We start from the raw sequence: 19,140 nt of genomic DNA on the forward strand, positions 1-19,140 counted from the left end.
TCTTTATGCTTTTCTTCTTCTGTCTTTCCTTCTTTCTTATGCTTTGTGTCTCAACATGTTGACGTCATTTGATGTGATCCAGTTTGTTTTTAGGTAGAATGACTTGATTCTGTGGTATCAATTGCATCACTCACTCTCTTTTCCTACACCGCATCAATCACAGCAGATGTACATGAACTATTTCCTCGCGAAAATTGCAGTGGTATATTTTCGTCGTCAACGTAGTGAAACGACCTCAGTTTGGTTTGTGGTACTTCCTCAAACCACGGGTAGGAGAAAGTGTTTTTCTTGAGCTGTTCTGCTGAGGGTACATTCAGGTCAGAGTTCACCTTTCTACAATACAGTATCTCATCATTACAATGAAAGAATATTGTTGTTTTTTGGCTCCAGAGATGTTTTGCAACTTTCAGTTGGGTTTAATGAATTTCCTCAAAAGTTTATTAAAGACAGAGGTAAAAAATGTGTTTGGATATATTCCATTTTCACTGTTTTCACAGTGAAAATGTGAGACAGCTAAGGTGATTGACCACAGTCTACATCAATGTGGGCATATAAGCAACCTAGACAGTGGGTCGGTTGTTGCCAGGCAAAGTGGCATCTGATTCTTACTTTTCATTGACTAATAAATCTGAAATGGTACGAGAGGCCTCATGGGTAATGTTGAGGAGGAAGGGTGTGGGGCTGGGTGCCATCCCATGTGCTCACCAAGCCTGCAGGCCACACTGCCCCACCTCACGTTCAGCCTGACATCTAGTGGACATATTTAACATTGCATCGGCAAAATAGAAACCAGTACAGGATAAGAGAACACACTACAGGACATGGAAGTCTGATAGCTTTATTATTAAAGAAGGAAGATTGTTTCATGAGATGTTTTTAAAGGCTTAAATCAAATGATTGATTTATCAATAGTTAATGAACAATATGCACAACAAAGCGGTGATTAATTGCATATTGTGCAGTTTTTCCCTTTTCATTCAGTAATTTCAGATCACTCCTTTTTAATTTTTGCAGAGGAACTGGTTTTGTACAGATTTGTTTGTACAAATCAAGACTCAAAAACAGTTTCTTCCCCCAGGCCATCAGGCTTCTCAACCAGTGACTTTGGTTGATAAGTGCCACTATCATTGGCACTCATGCCACCTTAGATTTATTTATAGGTAATAGTCTGTACATTGTATATTTTTGTCTTGTTTAACATATATTTTTAGTCTGTATATATATATTTTATTCTGCTGCTATTCAGTCTGGTCTGCTTTCTGCAGTTCTATTTGACTTTAAAACCTTTTGCACTAAATTCAATTTTGCACTAAATTTAAATTTTTGCACAGTCAATTTCATTCTCCATATGCTGCTGCTGACGTCTCGTCACAAAGAATTTCAATGTACAGTATCAACCTGTTTTTCTGTGCAAATGACAATAAACTCTTCAACCTGAACTTGTTATGGTGTGAAGATGCAAAGCTCACCTTTCTCACACATACTCCACTACTGCTCCGGGTCTCTTCTGCTCAAACACAATGGACTTCAGCTCGGCCACGGTTGTGGGGTGGGACCGCGGTGTGCAGCAGCAGTCGCGGATGGCGCTGATGCTGAGGTGGAGGATCTCCAACAGCGTGAACAGCAGACACAGAGCGCTGGCAGCATACATGATGCGGAGGCAGATTGTCTTCTCTGTGGGACGGGACACGAAACATTCCACCGTCTGCTGGCAAGTTTCAACGCCTGTGCATATGTAGGAGGGTGCCACTTCCAGCCCATACATGAAGTACTGTCCAATGAGGAAGGAACACTCAAAGATGGCACGCATCAACAGCTGAAACACGTAGACCTTCATGAGGCCATAGTGCTTCTTGCTGCTTGTCTCCTCTAGGATCCTGGGGTTCTCTAAGTTATCTCCCGCTTCCTCATAGTCACCACAGATCTTATGCACAGCATAGACCAGGTACATGATGGTCGGGGTTGCGATCACCAGCACCTGGAAGACCCAGAAGCGACTGAGCGAGAGCGGCGAAGAGGCGTCGTAGCAACTTTTCTCACAACCCTGCCGATGCGTGACACACACAAATTCACTCTGTTCATCGGAGTGCACCTCGCCGCCTACGGCCAGCAGCGCGATGCGGTACACGATGAGGAGCGTGAGCCAGACCTTTTCCACAAACGTGTGGTTGGAGAGCTCATCCAACAGACGTATGAGGAAACTCCGCCTCATTTTGCCTCTGGAGTCGGGACAGACCTCTCAAATCTGCACAGAGAAGACAAACACATTTAGTTTAGTACATAAGTCAGTGTGCAAATGTGCATTACATTGACCTCGACTCCTGCAAACTAGTGCGCGCAAACCCGGGACTGCACTGGAGCTCAATGTTCCGAGTCTGACTCCGTGAGCGGACAATGATGAGGCTGAAGTTCACAGAAATGTTTCCAAACGAAGGTTGGAGAAGAAGTTGGAGAAGCTTAAACGTGTGTAAACGTTGAGTTGTTAGCCAAAGGCTACGCGGTGATGCTGGAAGTGGCGTTAGTTGTGCGGGTCTCACCTTTGTTTGGAATCCCCGTTTCCGCCGAAAAACTTCTTCTCTTTTTTTGTATTGTCCCCCAGCAAAGAACCAAAGTCCGGCTTTAGTATGTATCAATCCAGGTCCGTGTTCCTGCTGCAGCGTGTGTTCTCCTCTGGATCAGGGTTAGAGCTCATCATATATATATATATATGTATATGTACATATAAATGGCGTCCTAAATGGCGCCATCCTAGACTGTGCGCCCACACTATTGCGTCATGTTCTCACAACCTCCAGCGGCCGTGGCTCCCTGCTGTTTCAAGTTTGTTTCAAGCCTATTTTTGCCTATTTCACCTCAGGGTCTACAAAAAAGTTAAACAACAACAATAATAACAATAATACAACCTCCTTGCCCTTTTCTCTATTTCTCGCTCCTTTCCCCGCTTTCTGTATAAAAAACGATCTTCAAAATGTCGTATAACTGTACACTGTAACAAATTTGCAGCCACATTCTGACAGTATAATACTGTTTAACATTAATACAGTACTTTATTGTAGAAAACAATGCATTCTGGGCAATACTTACCGTTTTCCGTAAATTACAGTAATATACTGTGAATCGCATTGCATTGTAATTTGAATCAAGGCCCGGGAATTACGGATTTCTACAGTATTTCCAGAGGAGACGTTGTCGTTGAACGGAGCGGCTAAACCAACTTCACTTTCAACGATTATCCACCTGAATTCTGCACTTTATGAGCAAGTGGTGAGGTAAGATGATAGGTAAGTTCAATATTTCGGCGTTGTTTTTTTTTTTACTATCGTCGACAAAATTCAACTTTAGTAGTAAACGTAGAAGTTACGTTACGAAGCTAGCTTGCAGCACGCTAATGCTGCTTTATCGTCAAGGTTTTTGAATAGTTAAAAAAAGTTCGTCATATTCGGGGTTTTATTTTCAGCTGGCTAGCAGCTAAAAGCATATTGTGCTTAGGGTTTTGGTCGTTTGGTCTCTTTTTTTGCACGTTTACCTGGATGGCTATTCTTAGTTTTAGCTAACGTTCGAAAAGTAATTTTAATAGAGATATTTCATGGTTGTTTTTTTGTCAGTATTGATGCTATTGTGTAATTGTCATGGTATAGACGGAGCTACAACATTTGTGTTTTGTATTGGCAGCTGTCATTGTTGTTGGACAACATGTACAGAATGTACCTCTGTATTGGCATATGTAAGGCACATGAGAATTCATAGGAATGTTCCAAACTCAACTTTTAAATGTCTTAAGTGTCTTGTCTGACTGCAAAAGGACATTCCAAAAATGTGCAGCCTTCAAATCCCATACATACAAAGTCAGGAAAGCTACAGCTGTGTTAACCAAGAACATCTGCTTGATTACTAGCCTGAATTCACTGTGGCATTAATAGTTCTTCATCATTCTCTCCTCTTATTGTAGGTCAATGTCTATGTTGGTTGAAGAAATCTGAGGTATCATCCTCAAGGCATTGCCAAATCTCAGTTGCAACTCATTGGACTTCAAAGCTCTGGCCTATAATCAATAGAAGACCTGAAATATGTATGGCAAGAAGAAGCGACTGACCTCCTACCTGTTATTCACCTCCGGAAGCTGGAGGTATTGCAAATGTAACTCAATGTTATATTCAAAGCTGGAAATGAACACAAGCCGCCAGCTTACACAGGTAAATTTTCACAATGTTCAAAGTTCAAATGTTTTTTTCAATCAAGCTACTCTGTCACGTCATCATCTTAACAGTGACTTACTAATGTGTTCTTTTTCTTTGTTCTAGAGACAGAGATGGTCACTCCAGATCTTCAGATTCTTCCAAGCCCCACACCAGTCTCCAGCCCAACTCCACTGGAATGCAGCTCACCACTATCAACCTCATCATCCTCAACAGCCACTACATCCATAGACCTATCCTACTCCAGCAACACAAGTAACAGATGGCCAGAAACATTGAGCATATCAGAAGTAAATGGCCTTATCTCTTCAATTATGCTAATGTTGAGCTTCTTACAGACCTTAATGTGCTGCGTCTCCTGGAGCATTCCGTGGAAGAATGTGTGACAGCGATCATACAATACTGCCGGTAAACCTACCAACAAAGAAGTCCAGGGTGTCCTCTCCCAGGGTGAGGGTGCTGAAGTAGCACACCATGTTGTCCAGCTACTGTAGGCCCACTTCAAAGAGACCCCAAACGGGCTCATCCTTGTGGCAGACGTAAGTTTGTATAAATTGTCTTAAAAATCATCTATGAAACTAGTATTCTCACTACAGTTTTACTATCTGTGCCCTACAGTTGTCTGCCGCAGTGGCTGGTGTTGAGAGGACTCTCACCCTACCCCTGACTCCTCGTCTAATACTGCTCGGTATATATTCAGTGGATTGACATACTCTATATTGCATATCAGATGAGCTTTTCAAGAAGAGTTAGTTTCCAGAAATAAAGTCATGAATGAATGGACGCCGGATGATCAGCCTTGAGGATCATGTAATATGTGAGGGAATCCAACCAGCCTTTGTGACAGGGCTTGCTGCTCTGTTTTCCCTGTACTATACTTCAACCTACAGTACCAGGAAAGGGCCACTTGTAAGGTGAGGCTCGTCCAGTGTTGTTGATGTCCTCTCTCTCTCTCTCTGACCATTTCATATATGTGCAGATTTTTTCTATCCAACTTCTAATTTCAGACTACTGAGTTTTACAGGCACTTCATTGTAATTAATCCATAAGGGGGGACAAAGTCCAGCCGAGGCAAGATCATCTCCAAGAAGACTGAGACTGAGTCGTCCAGAAGAAGTCTCTCACAATCAATCCCCATGTCTCCACTCTTGATGTTGTAAGAGACCTGTTTAAGTTAATTTAAAACAACTTGTTTTGAAATGGAGAGATAAACTAAAACTTTTGAGTCACTTTTTGTAAAGGGTATTCTCTTTTTTGTTGGTAATTGTTCATGTGTACTTCAAATAGGTACATTTTTCCCCATGCGATCAAATCGTAGGGCTCCCTTTGTGTGACACCTCTTTTTAAAAGTTTTTGTGATGAGTCTGGTGTACCTGTGTTCTAAAATGTATATCCTCAACCACAAATATTTGTGTTGCCTTTTTTCTAATAAATGTTAACTAATCGTATATTTTCTAAGTCTCTTATTTTCAATAGAATAATTTATTGCTGAATTTTAGTGAACTTGCGAGTACTGCAGGCACTGTTAATTGTAATAATATACAACCCTTTACTGTTAGTTTACAGTAACTGACAGTAATCTACCGTTAACTCAATAAAATACAGCACTGTACTGTAATTCAGTAGATTTCAGTATTACGGTAACATACTGTTATGTTGATTACAGTATGAGAACTGTAAATTTACAGTAAAGAGCTGGCAACACAGCTGCCAGCTCTTTACTGTAAATTTACAGGACAATTTGTTACAGTGTACAGGATCTAAATATTACTTTGAGGACCTCCAGAGCAGAGGGGTAACCCACTTCAATTTGCCACTGTCACGGGCTCAACTCCTACCTACAGGCCTCCCCAGCCAGTCACAACAGGCTGTGCTTACCTGTTACCAGACCCTGTGAAGGAGCTGAAGGAGCTAGTGGATACAGGCCTCCAGCCTCTGGTTGTCCTCCATGGATCCACAGTTCCAGAAGCTCTAAGATTAAGGTACGGAGGCTCCGTACACCAGGATGATTTCACAGTTGTGTCTCTCTTTGTGCAGTTCTACATTGGTTGGTTTGCTCATCCTCTATTTAATGGAGACTGCAGTGACATGATGAAGACAATAATTCAAGAGCGAAGTTTAGCTGCTGGTCTGCCAAAATCTAGGTAAGCTGAAATCTGACAAATAATGACAAATAGTTGTAGCACTGTGCAGATTTCTCAGAATGCATTTACTCATGCCACATTCAACTTTTGTCCAGATTGGAACAGATAAGTTTGATTGATAATCCAGTTTCCTCAGTGCAAACAGCAGCATTATTGAGTCACAGCAGAACAGGGAGGAAGGTTTGCATTATGCAGTCATCATTGCTCAGACACTCTATCAATTTGTTGTTGTTCCAATTGTTTTTGTTGAAGCAAACATTTGACATGACAGTGCTCATATGGGATGAGTTCCTGGTTAGCTGCTTTGTCAAAGGGCCTGCAAGAAGCACAAAATTTTCTCGGCCATTCACTTCAATCCCCCAACAGCCGATTAGACACACACTGCACAAAGAAAGAACCCACAATGAGTGCTTCATCATGACTTCAACAGAATGGACTGAGATTATCCACTGATAGCCACAGGCTTCAAAGCAAGAGAGTTTCTCATCCCGAGCCCATCAGTGTTACCGCTGATGGGACCTGGACGGATACATACGTCCCGGTATGACGTCCAGGTCCAGAACGGAATACATACATTCTCACTGTATACTTAACCACCTGTCGTACCATTTCAGATTTATTAGTCAATGAAAAGTAAGAATCAGATGCCACTTTGCCTAGCAGCAACCGATCCAACGTCTAGGTTGCTTATATGCCAATAAAAGTGTTTGGCCACAGTGATTAATTGATATCAATTAACTAAGCTAAGCTGTCATATAACAGTAAAAACAGTGAAAATGAAATATATCAAAACTAATTAACAAATGTTGTTTTTTAATCTTATTTCCTTTTGGGCCTTACCTCTTTCAAAAGCAGATGTAAACAATGATTTACAATTAACAACATGAGAAAATAACAATGGTTTTACCTCTGTTTTTGATAAACATATGAGGAAATTCATTAAACTCAACTGAAAGATATAGATATATGTGATTTCACTTTAATGTATCATTCCTCTCATATTGGCTTTGTAGGAACTTACAGTTAGGGTTGAGGCCCCTTCAGTCTGCTGCTCTGACCAAAATATGCATACAAATGGCACATATGAGTCATTTACTGTCAGTTTGACAGAGAAGTTAAACTTAGGACACAAGTAGGACCTACTCATGTTGAACTTGGGTTGAAAAAGTCTAAATAAATACTGGGGAAAAGATTCAATAATTCTAGAAATGTGTTTTACAATTTCCAAGGTAGTTTGGAGGTGGCACATATAAGCAAACTTCAACATGAAGTTCAAGAGCAAAAATGACTGATGAATGAAAATGCTGTCTAAAACTATATTAATAAGCTGTAACATTTTTCGTATAGTCCCCCAGATAATTCTTTAATTTGCGAGGAGCTCGACGTGTAACAGCTGTAGTACTACTTGTGACCGCAGGGTAGCAGCACTTTCATATATGTCACAAAACGCTGCAGCTTTCTGTAGCTCGAGCCGTGGTCCTTACGGAAGGCTGGTAACCATGGTTTCTCAAATGTTACAGAACCCTAACAAACCAAAGCCTCAGTCTCAAATCTCAAAGAAACTCAACGAGTACTCCATATTGTTAACCAGCAGAACTTAATACCCTATATAAGGTTAGCGTTATTCTTTTTTACGTTGTTTTGAAATCTCGCTCGGACTGTCTTCGCTGTCTTTAAAAAAAAGGCAGCCCTTTATTGTGTCCCCACCTCCTCAACAAAGAAGAAGAAGGCACAAAGCTTGGCAATCAGACCAGAGCCCTCAAAGGCGTCATGTGACTCGGCATCTGCTCCCGGTTGTAGCGAGATAACCACGCAACCGGAGAGAGAGAGAGAGAGAGAGAGAGAGAATGAGAACGTGAAGGAGGAGCTTGCAGCTTCTGTAGTCTTCACTCTCCGCACCATCAGCACCAACTCTATAGCACTCTATCCATCCATCCATCCATCCTCGCCTCCCTCCCTCCCTCTCTCTCGCTCTCACTCTCTCCTCTCACTCTCTCTCTCTCTCTCTCCCTCTCTCTCTCTTACGCGCAAAAAACAAACTCCCCTCTAGATCGTTCCAGAGTCCCCACAGTCCTGCTTTGTTTGTCCCCGTGGAGAAGGTGCACAGGTGAGCCACCGGCGCGTCCCTGCCCTTGCATGCCCGCCTGATGCGCCCTCGGTGCTGAGTCGACTATGCCCACAACCCCCGCGGTGCCAAAGTGGAGCCGCCGCGCGTATCTCGTATCGGTGCGCTTCTCCAGGGGCTGGGATGCGCACCGGGCACCTCTCGCTTCCTGCCTAGTTTCGGGTCAGACGCGGATTCGAGCGCCGCTGCTCCGGGGCGCAGAGCCAGGAGGAGCCAGTCGACCCGGAGCAGGATGCCGGTGATGAGAGGGCTGCTGGCCCCGCAGAACACCTTCCTGGACACCATCGCCACGCGTTTCGATGGCACCCGTGAGTACAAACTCCCCCCTCCACATCTCTGACTACATATAAGAGAAGATAGTTTAGATCGTGATGGACTATTTATATCCAGAAAAGGAACAATAAGGTCACCAGAAACGTTTTAGAAACAGGCACATCCACACAAATCCCATCAAGTGTTTGTTTGAATATTACTGGAAATCCCTTTTAAAACTTGAAAACTTTGACTGAACACAAATAAGAGAAATGGTTGTTCTCTCCTTCATTTCTCTGTCTTGATTGTGTGTTGTGTTGCCATGCGGTCAGTGTTGATGGTGAGGAAAACAAGTGTGGAAATGAGCATCACAAGTGTTCAATCGTCTGATATCCTAACTACATTGTGTTGCTACAGGAATGCGGTCCCTATTGTTAAAAGTGTTATTGTGTTTGCAAGATAATCTGCTGCAGTTTTACGACTGAAGCGTCTCCCATGCTCACTTCGCTGTGGCCGTTATGTCCTTTTTCAGCTGTCCCCCCCCCCCCTTCTTAAGTTTTAAGCTTAAGACTCACATCTTTGGTGCTCCACTCTTCACTCACTCTACACACACACATAACAATCCTATTCTATTCCCAATCTCATCAAAATATCATCATGCTTCAGCTATAATAGCTGCGATGATGTTCCAGAGGGGGTGGCAGCGAGATTTGTTTTGGCATGAATGTCTTGTGAGCAGATGCAGCGAGCAGCCCATGTGTGTGTTAGGGCCCATGCTGGGCACGTGGGTGGGTGAGAGATGCTGATAACACGTTTGGGTCGTCGCTTTCTCTTTCTGTGTTTATTATTCAGTGTAATGGGAGTTGGTTTTGAGTCTGAGAGTGTCTCCCTAAACCAGTTATTGCATGACAGCGTGAGATATACGATTATCATAAGATGCGGCAAGTCGCTTAAAGGCAGATCCTCTCCTCTCCTCTCCTCTCCTCTCCTCTCCTCTCCTCTCCTCTCCTCTCCTCTCCCCCTCCTCTCCCCTCTCCTCTCCTCTCTCCTGGTAAGTAAGTGTACCTGCATTTGTTTCTCAGGACATTCAAATCCTTTTAATTTGGAAGTCAAATCGATTTGTGAGCTTTAGTCAATCTCTTCTCGAGGCCACAGTAAATGTATTTCCTGGAGCTTTTGAGGAACCACAGTTTATATCTTTGGAGCTGATAAACATCTAAGGGCCAGTTTTCCTTCATCTCTGCTCTCGTCCGTCTGCTGTTACTGTACCGAGGCCAATGGAAGTACGACACATTTGCTCCCGGTCCAACGTTACAATCATGTAGCATCTATTATTCATAGGAAACACTTATGCACGTACACACACACCAAAGCCTAAAGCCACACATACATTCACACACGTGCACCCTCATCCACCCCCCCACCCCCACCCCCTGCTTCCACACACCACACTGACATAAATCAAACAGCAGAATGAGAATGATCGCGGCTCCTTTCATGTTCTGTAGATTAAGCCCGCATCACGTAAAGAAGAAGTGCTCTGATTTGTGCTTACTTCTCTCGGAGCGGTAAAAACACAGGCCTTCCATTTGCTGAGCCGCTGCTAATTACACATCTGCAGCAGCATTGTAATTAACTCGCATCGGATGTCAAGAATTCATCGTGGCCTTACAGCTTGTCAGGCGAGGAGGAGGGTAGAGAAAAGCGGACGTGGGCAAGGGGGGAAGGCGTGAGCGTGTGTGTGTAGGTTGGCGGGAGAGCGTCTGTAAACCCCGCCGTGTGCCTGACATTTGTTCCAGGCAGAATGCGCCGGCACTCAGAAGCCGACACTTAAAGCGAGAGGGAGTCGGCGGGCGATGCTCACGTCTGCGGAAGTGATGCGAGCTGAGAGCGAGTGTGTTTTGCTTTGATACAAATTAAGGGATCTTCCTTAGATATGAACTAAAAGTAGTTATTACTTTGAAAAGAGAGTCATCTCTGTCTAACATATAACTTGTTATGACTCTGGTGACTGCTCCAGGGATCAGGCTGCGTCATGTTGACGTCTGAGGCCCTTAAGTACCATTTCAACTCAACGCACCCTTCGCCAGCAGACGAGACCCACCCACTCAACTCACATGCACACCTGTGGCTGATGTCAATTGGCCTCGAATGGCACTTTTGCTCCGCGGGCACTTGTGTTAAACCTCCAATCTCTCCACTTTATAGTTACACTTCTCATCGGATCCCACAGCTCGATGAGATGTGCTGCTCTCACTGCGTGTGTCGTGACTCGCTGCGTACAGTGGGGGGGGGGGAGGGGGGGGCTGTCAAGTAGCTATGGGTGAGCGGTGCTTTGAAAGTTGATAGAGATGGCATGAAAACTGCATCTCCCAGAGAGGAGGTGGTTATTATAGCATCCAACCAGGTACAAACAGTAAATATAGAACGCTTTCATCCTTCCCCCTCCTCTTGGGGGCGGCGCCTCAGCCCGAAGGTGCTCGCTCATAGATTCCCCCCCTCCTTCTAATCCTGGAACAGATAGTCTGAACTTCATCCACAAACTTTCAAGTAGCCCTATAACTCCTCGTCTCCAGGTAAGAACATTCCGCGAGTGCCGCATGGAGACGTGGTAACACACACCAATGGCAGTTAAAAAAAAAAGGCGGACACACTTTGCTCTCATGCATATTCAGCAGGGTATTTCTGACAGTCTGGACATTGATGCCCTAATGAGGACCTTCATTAGCACTAACCTGTACAGAGAAGGTCGCATTTGAAGTTGTTTGGTGAAGGAATTACATATTCTGCGCGGGTGTTTTAAGACATCATTTGAATTTGGAGGATGGGGGCTACATATTTATTTGTGATCAGAGCTCTGGGTGTTTATGTTAAACCTTTAAAATCATAATTATATATCAGAGACCTCTTGTATCTGTTATGCACGCCTGACAGATTATTATTGCCATACATTTTGCAAATGCTGCATACAGTCAAACATCACAATGTTATATAAATGTTGTTGTTAAGTGTCTATTGTGTCACAGCCCCACTCGTTCCCTAGCCTTCCATGTTCAGAATGAGCTCCTGCTGTCACGGGGCATATGTGACTCTCCTGCAGAAGAAGAATGAGCTTCAATAATAGATGTAATAGAAATTTTGGAGTTAGAGCGTCCTGACATTATATCTATCTGAGTGCAGATCGGTCATATATGAGACTTACAAGCTTGTTGGAGAAATATGAGGAAAGACAGACACACACACACACGCACACGCATGCACACACACCCCATCATTGTGTAGTTTGGCATTATTCGCAGCCACGTGAATCATACATTGGAGAAACGTTATTATTTATAGACCCTCCTCATGTAGTCAACACCCCTTAGAATAGCTGGGAACAGTATGAGACACACACATATGCACACAAACGCCATAATGTAATCAGTGTGTACATGCAGAGTCCCTGTATAAACGAGGAAATAAGAGTTATCAGGTCCTGTGGTCACCATAAGCCTCATGTGTGGATCAGTCCATGTTCATTTGGTGGTGAGTTCCCTCCAGAGCAGCAGCAGCAGCAGCAGCAGCTGTGTGGCTCTCCATGAGTCAATCGCTCCTATTAATTGAGTGGGTCTTGGCTTGGTCTTAATCAAGTTACGGGCCCAACCTTGCTGGTCACGTGGACCTCTGGTGGTCCGGCACGCCTGCGGAAATGGCACCGACCTGCTGGCAACCTCTGTGCTTCATTCTGAAAAGGAGACGCGGCCGTATGGAAAAGAGCCATCAAAGGATCCCTGCTGTGACCATAAAGCTCATTACTGCTGACCGCTCCGGGCCTGAGTCAGCCTGAGTCATCTTAGGACCTTTGCTGACAAAGAGGTCATGCTAAGGATAAGTTGGGTTGTAAAGTTTGAACATACATATTGCCGTATCATGAATCGCAGCTATTTAACCCTTTAGATACATTAGTTAAAAAGTCCATTTTTAAGTCACTCCAGATTCAACTTCTAACTAACTTACTACAGAGTAACTGACCACTAAAAGTGACACAAGTGCTCTTTGAGGGTTTATTACGTTAACAAAATGGAAAGCACACAAGCTCCTCAGCTTAGTGAGTTAGTTTCTGACTTTGAAGGCTTTCCTTTCCCCTTCTGAGTCTTATCATGCATAATATTCACACTCCACAAAGCCCAGTTGATCCTCTCTAAGGTATATTGCTCTGTGTGTGTCTCCAGCGTCTTCGATAACTTCTTCCCTTCTCCTCTCCTCATCCCTCACTTTCTTAACCTTTTGACACTTTGTCTTCCCCACTTGACTATCATGAAAGGGACGTATAATACATGTGCATGTGTGCAAGTGGGAGAATAAGCGCAGATCGGCGTCAGGCTGCTGGGAGAGAGGCTGTCAGCTCTACCCCGCGTCTGTGTTTGTGTGTACCTGTGTATGTTTGACAGCACAGATTAGTGGTGAAGCATTATCTTGTCTCAGGTGTGTGTTTCCCCTATGGCACTTTCTCTTGGATGCCCTGCATGGCTTCTCTTCAGGGAGGGACAGATGGTAATGATAGGCCTGATAATGGCTGAGGCTCTGCTCTGTCACCCAGTTACTCTATTGTGTTAGCAACCTGCTTCTAATCTGAGCAGAAGAACGACAATCTAATCAAGCCTGTGATGTTCATAAGAAACGCTGGTGTACATCGACTACATCCAAGGCCTCAATACCACTTCAGAGAGAGACATTTCATTTTAGTGCAGAGCTGTGATCAGTACTATGACATTAAACCTCAGCCCATCGATCATGGATGCAGCCTGAGGAGGTTCGGCTCACTGTAATAGACTTTGTACTTTGGAGTCCTTGTGGTTGCTTGATGCCATTTCATTCTCACAAATATTGACATTAAAGATGCAGTAGCCTCTGAAAATAGATTCTGAATGTTTTGTGCTATAAAAATGCGGTATTGTGCAAATGCTCAGCCTCTCTGCGGAGTGTAATCAGTGTAATCATGGTTGTTAAACAATCACCACGTGCTAATGATAATTTAGGTTTGAGGTGTTTTCACACCTAAGTGCTTTAGTCCTGTTGAATAGGACTTTGGTTTGTTTTCCCAGTAGTACAATTCAATTCATTGGGGCGGGTCTGAGAATAGTGTGAACCAAAACAACTGCAGCAAGGCTCAGACTCAGCCCTAGAGGTTGAATTTTGTTATGTTGTATCTTTTTTAGTTGGTCCTGTTGGACACAGTGCATTAAAGGAAGCAAAGCAACCTGTGGAGTGTTTTCATCCATTCATCCCCAAAATGTTACTTTTCAAGTTCACTCTCTTGCAATCATGATGCTGCAACTGTAGGAACCTCTGGACAGATGACTGAGTTGCTCTGTTTTATGCTGAGTAATACAGCACCAACGTGTTGTGACGGTGTTGTAATCGAACTCACTTGTAACCACACGACACCAGCATCTTGCCATAGTACTTGCACACAAATCCGCTAAGCATCGTGTGATTTGTTATGCAGCTCGATGAACAGATGATAATCAGATGCAGGTTCAATATTACACAGGGACAGAGTCAGCAGATTTTTGAAGAAAGATGAAGTCACACACAACGACAGAATGCAGGGCTGTCAAATCCTCTGCTCAGATGAGATCAGATCAAGCATTCACGTTACCATAGCTACAGTCGCGCACAACTCACTGTCAGGCTCACATCGCAAGAAACAGCCACGAGGCTTAAGAACAGGGGGGTGATGGAGTGTAGGACAGACTGTTTTGGTCTGCAGCCGAGTGTGAATGTCGCTTTCTCACCTGAAATGAAACGCACCGAGGCGGGAAAGGCATTCAGGTAAATGCTGCAGGTGTGAGACTAAACCTGAGGAAGAGTTCTGGTCCTCCATGCTCCTGTTCAGCCACCTCAGGGACAAACACCTCTTTTCCACATCATGTCATCTGGAGCAGTGTGTGCTTTTCTAGATTAGAGTCTTGCAGTTCTTTCAAATTCTGCTTTCCACTGGCATAGCGGTATTGGTATTAGGCCCAAATGGAGACTGCAGCTTGGAGCTTCCACTGCTAACTGCTAACCACCTTCCTGTTGTGATTTGAGCAGTGAGCAGAGCAAATGACCTCACCTAGCTTTGGTTGATATACTTTTGATAGCGTTACTGTTTTTTGTGCCGTAAAAGGCAACAAGTAGGGTAGACTCATTATGACACACACTGCTATAGGAACATAAAAGAGCTACACTCTCTTTCTGTTGTGGAGACATCAAGCTGCATTTACATAAGTTTAATGTCAGCATTCATAAAATGTCATCATCATGTGAAAGGGTGTGTTACTAAAAACTAATATGGTTACCTAATGGTGTGTGACTGTGATTGTACTACGGCCCAGGGCACAACAACAGCCTGCAGGTCATAGACAATCTGCCTCTTATTATCACCACGGGCGGATAGAGGGAGATAGAAAAAGAGAGGGGGGGGGGGAAGAGAGAGAGAGAGAGAGAGTTGAGAGGGGGGATTGCAATTGCGAGAGAGGGGGAACAGAGATGGGAGGCGGGAGGTTGGAGGAGACCGTAGAGAGTGATAAAGACATATGGACCGGCAGCAATTAAACAAGAGTAAATGCTGAACAATGTGACTGTCTGTAATACAAAAATGTGTATCGATTCAACCGCTTCTTGTCAAACCCTAAGTGATGGTATCGCCGCCGGTGTGGACCCAAACAGTGGTGCTGCGACGTCTGAAGGCAGCGCATGAAGCAATGTGAGGTTTTCCCAGATATTGTTTTGATGTCAAATTTAGCATTCTGTCGCTTGGTACACGAGCCAAATTATGACTACGACCTGGAACAAATGCCAGTTCTGTTTTGATCCATCCTCCAAGGACCGCGAACGTCTCACAAAAACGACAATTGACGATGCATCCGGCCTATCTTTTTACTTTTTAAACCGTAGCACGGCGCTGACAGATTTCACCTTAGATTGGAATCAAGGCTGCTGCAGCACAGCAAAAACATCCAAGAGGCAACAGAAGAAGAGTGACACAGTGGGATGTGATGAGGCGTGACGGGGTTGTGGTTTTGGTGGACTTTTTTGTTCAATGGAGCGAAAGAAGTACAGATATGTAATTTACACACACGTTCACACCCACATGAATCCAAAGTGCTGCATTGCACTGACGGTATCATTTATCTAATAAGGTTCTATGCGGCCAGGTTTATTTTTCACGAGAGTGACTGGGGAGGGGAATTAATAAGTCCATCAATTAGGGGAGCTCTCCGGCACATTCATAATCGCAGGCTTTATTGAGAGCTCACTTCATTATTTCTTAATTTAAAAGTGTTTTCTTACACTTCTGCAACACCCGGGGTGAGATGGTAAAGCTCATTATCAATGATGAAGGAACTCAACTCCCTCAATGACTTAATTTCTGTAGCAGACAGTTTATGTTTACAACTCAAAAACTCTCAGGATGGAAATCAGGTACAAAGCAGCTTCTTTATACCTAAAGAGGTGGACGCATCACCGTTCCTTTCTCTCACTCACACACAGACACACGTGCACACACACACACACGCACACACACGCACACACACACACACACACACATGCGCACACACAGACACACACACACACACACACACACACCCCTCTGTCTGCAGTAGGTTGCGTGCGTGCAATAACTCACAGTCATATATTATTTACAAAGGCTGTCTGTTTGAAGTAATCAATATGAACACTTTCACCAGCCACCTGTTAGTGACAGTCAGTGCACTTCTGCTGCAGCTCAGACTGTGATAGAGTGACGTGCCAAAAAGAATCAGTCAGTCAGTCAGTGGAAAGACAGGATTATTGAATATTGGCTCGTTATCACTTCTGATTGATTCTCTTTAGGTGGATGTTTATCCTCCATCTTTAAGAACAGCAGCAAAGCACACTGAGAGTAAACAGAGAGCAGGATTTATTCCAGAACGGGTCACAGATTGCTCTCCTGAATGTAACATAATAACAGGATGGATGAATACAGAGATATGATATATTACATGTTTTGTTTTTCGGAAAGATTAAAAAATCTTCATAGAATTTCATAAATTGTTCTTCCCCAAAGTGCCAAATGCAGCTGTTAGACTGGATGGAAATGGTGTGTTTGGTGCTGAGTCATAGAATGAGCTCAGTAAAATAACATTTCAGTCCAAGTGCCTGTCACAATGGTACACCTCAAAGTGTTACATATTCATTAAGATCATCCATGCCTGCTTTCACCTTGCAAATTTCAGAAAACAGGTGCAAAACTGTCTATAAATGAACACTTAAGCCCCTAATTCCCTTGCAATATGAGTAGAAAGGGGGGGGAGACTAGAAGCAGGTGACTCTGTGATGACTCACAGTTTTTCTGCTTTTCTTTGGCATGGTCATTACTGTATTGTTATCTGTTTTTGAGGACAGGTTGAGTGTATCTCATCATTTCTTTCCTCCCATGTCGTCTCAATAGAATGTGTCTGCTCCAGATGACCTCTCAGTACTTACCGCTGCAGACTGTGCCCTTACAACTGTTATAAAATAAACATACATTTTTAAACAGTGTGGTTACATAGCAGGTCAGGTATCGTTGTCTAACAGCACCTTTGTGCAATGGTTATATTCAGTGATAACCAATATAGAGGGGAGGTTATGTTATTGGATAGCATTTGTGCTGCCTGTGGATCCATGGAGTCTTAAATTGAGCCCGAGGACGCAGGTGTGAAAATGTCAGGTTGAATTTTGTCACCTTATCTCGACAGGGAATCATTTGGATTTAATGTGCGCTTGCTCTGACTTATTTTAGACCCTCCAGGTGTTTCACGTGAACAAGAGTTAGTTGAGTTTTTTTCTATTTTCTTAGGAGATGCAATGGTCAACACACAGAGCAGGTGCAGGAACAGGCAGAAAACATCAGAGACATAAACATCAAACCAGCTGGTTAGTGAGACTGTCACCGCCAGCACAAGACACACAGGAAGCAAAAAAGCTTGTGAGTGCAGGCGACAGGCCGGGGACTGTAATGGCAGTAAATGAAGGGGATGGAGGCAAAGCGACATGCGGTGCATTAGGCAGCTCAGGAGCAATACGTTTAAATTAGAGGCAGCTGAATCTGCGCCTCCATTATATTAGACCCATGGAGCCCTACAGGACATCAGAGAGGACTTAACATTCGATAAGTGCCTCATGGAATAGGGCAAATAGAGGAGCTATCAGATGCTTAAACCTTACAGCTTTGTGGAAAATTAACCTAAAACACACTGTGAAAAGCTCAGTCCTATCCGGGTTAGTGTGGATGGAGCCTGAGTCACTGGATACCATTGAAACAGCTCAGGTTAGCACTGATTGAGCTGTAATGTGTGTGGGGCTCTTCAGTGGACAGCTACATACACAATGTCAACAAGGCCTAAACAGATGCCTGAAGGGAAGTGGACGTATACGTCTCATTTGCAGCTGTGACTCACGTCCCTCAATGCAAAGAGAACAATGAAAACCAGACAAACTGATGTCATCACAGTTTTTTAAATGTGCTAGCTAAAGTATTTGAAATCTTTCCCTATGTCATTATTAAGTAACTTTAGGAATTAAGTCTAGGGGGTTTCTGCTGTCGAAGACTTTTTTTCTTTCCTCTTCATGTGTACCAATACCTATGTTGCATCATTATTTTTTTTATTTATTTAATTTTTTTTTTAAATGTTGAAGCTGCTGTACAACTACGAAGTAAATCTCAAGGCAGAGAATTGCTGCTTGTTGTTTCCTCTTCTGGATCAAGTGTGACGTGCCTGACAGGTTCAGCCCATAGGGGGCGATACAGAGGGACTGGGTCCTTTATAATTGCAATGACGTGAACATCAAAACTCATTTCTCTGAGATGATAACAGACTACAGGCTTTGAATACGGTGCATTAACTAAGAATGTGAAGCTCAAAGTGGCTGTGAGCTGAAATATAAAATGACATACAGTATATATATCTATGTATTGTATTACTGGTGCACATTTTATGAAGTAATTCAAGGTTTCCCTCTCATACTCATCCACCTTATACCTCACAGCTGAAAGGCCTTGGTGTGTAATCGGCCTTTGTGTGTGCTTGACATGCGAGTGGGGGATTCCTCTGAGCATTCTGCATTCCTCCCACATCACCAAGGCATTCAGGCTGGAATGGATACTTGAAATTACCTGTATGGGAATATGAGTGGGAATGAGTTTTTCGATCTGTGTGTGTGTGTGTGTGTGGGTGTGTGTGCGCGTTCACCCTGTGATAGACTGGTGACCTGTGCAGAATGTACCCTACCTCTCACCCAATCATTGCTTGGAGAGGCTCCAGTCTTCCTTCAACCTGCACAGGATAAGTGGGTATAAGAGAGTGAATGGATGGAATACATTGGTGTTCAATGATATAGCTACAAATAAATGATTCATTGATTTTTGCCA

The 19,140-nt window shown here is 43.6% G+C and overlaps 2 protein-coding genes across 2 annotated transcripts in view; one reads left to right on the forward strand and one right to left on the reverse strand.

Annotated features, from left to right (window-relative positions):
- Window positions 1-1,474: 1,474 nt before the first annotated feature.
- Window positions 1,475-2,212, reverse strand: LOC143004018 (gap junction gamma-1 protein-like). Its single transcript, XM_076154860.1, has one exon. The coding sequence runs from the start codon at window positions 2,210-2,212 to the stop codon at window positions 1,475-1,477; it is 738 nt and encodes a 245-aa protein (XP_076010975.1).
- Window positions 2,213-8,697: 6,485 nt separating this feature from the next.
- kcnh3 (potassium voltage-gated channel, subfamily H (eag-related), member 3) overlaps window positions 8,698-19,140 on the forward strand; it is a 95,219-nt gene continuing 84,776 nt past the window's right edge. Inside the window, exon 1 of the mRNA XM_076156027.1 lies at window positions 8,698-8,773. Within this exon, the coding sequence (XP_076012142.1) occupies window positions 8,698-8,773 (76 nt within the window). The remainder of the gene's footprint in view (window positions 8,774-19,140) is intronic.

The sequence above is a fragment of the Genypterus blacodes genome, unplaced genomic scaffold (assembly GCF_046128005.1).
Source record: "Genypterus blacodes isolate CSIRO-AG114 ecotype Tasmania unplaced genomic scaffold, CSIRO-AGI_Gbla_v1 ptg000008l_1, whole genome shotgun sequence".
Classification (NCBI taxonomy): Eukaryota; Metazoa; Chordata; class Actinopteri; order Ophidiiformes; family Ophidiidae; genus Genypterus; species Genypterus blacodes.

Coding starts and splice junctions, on each gene's coding strand:
- LOC143004018 (XM_076154860.1), bottom strand. CDS start 2,212: ATGAGGCGGAGTTTCCTCATACGTCTGTTGGATGAGCTCTCCAACCAC.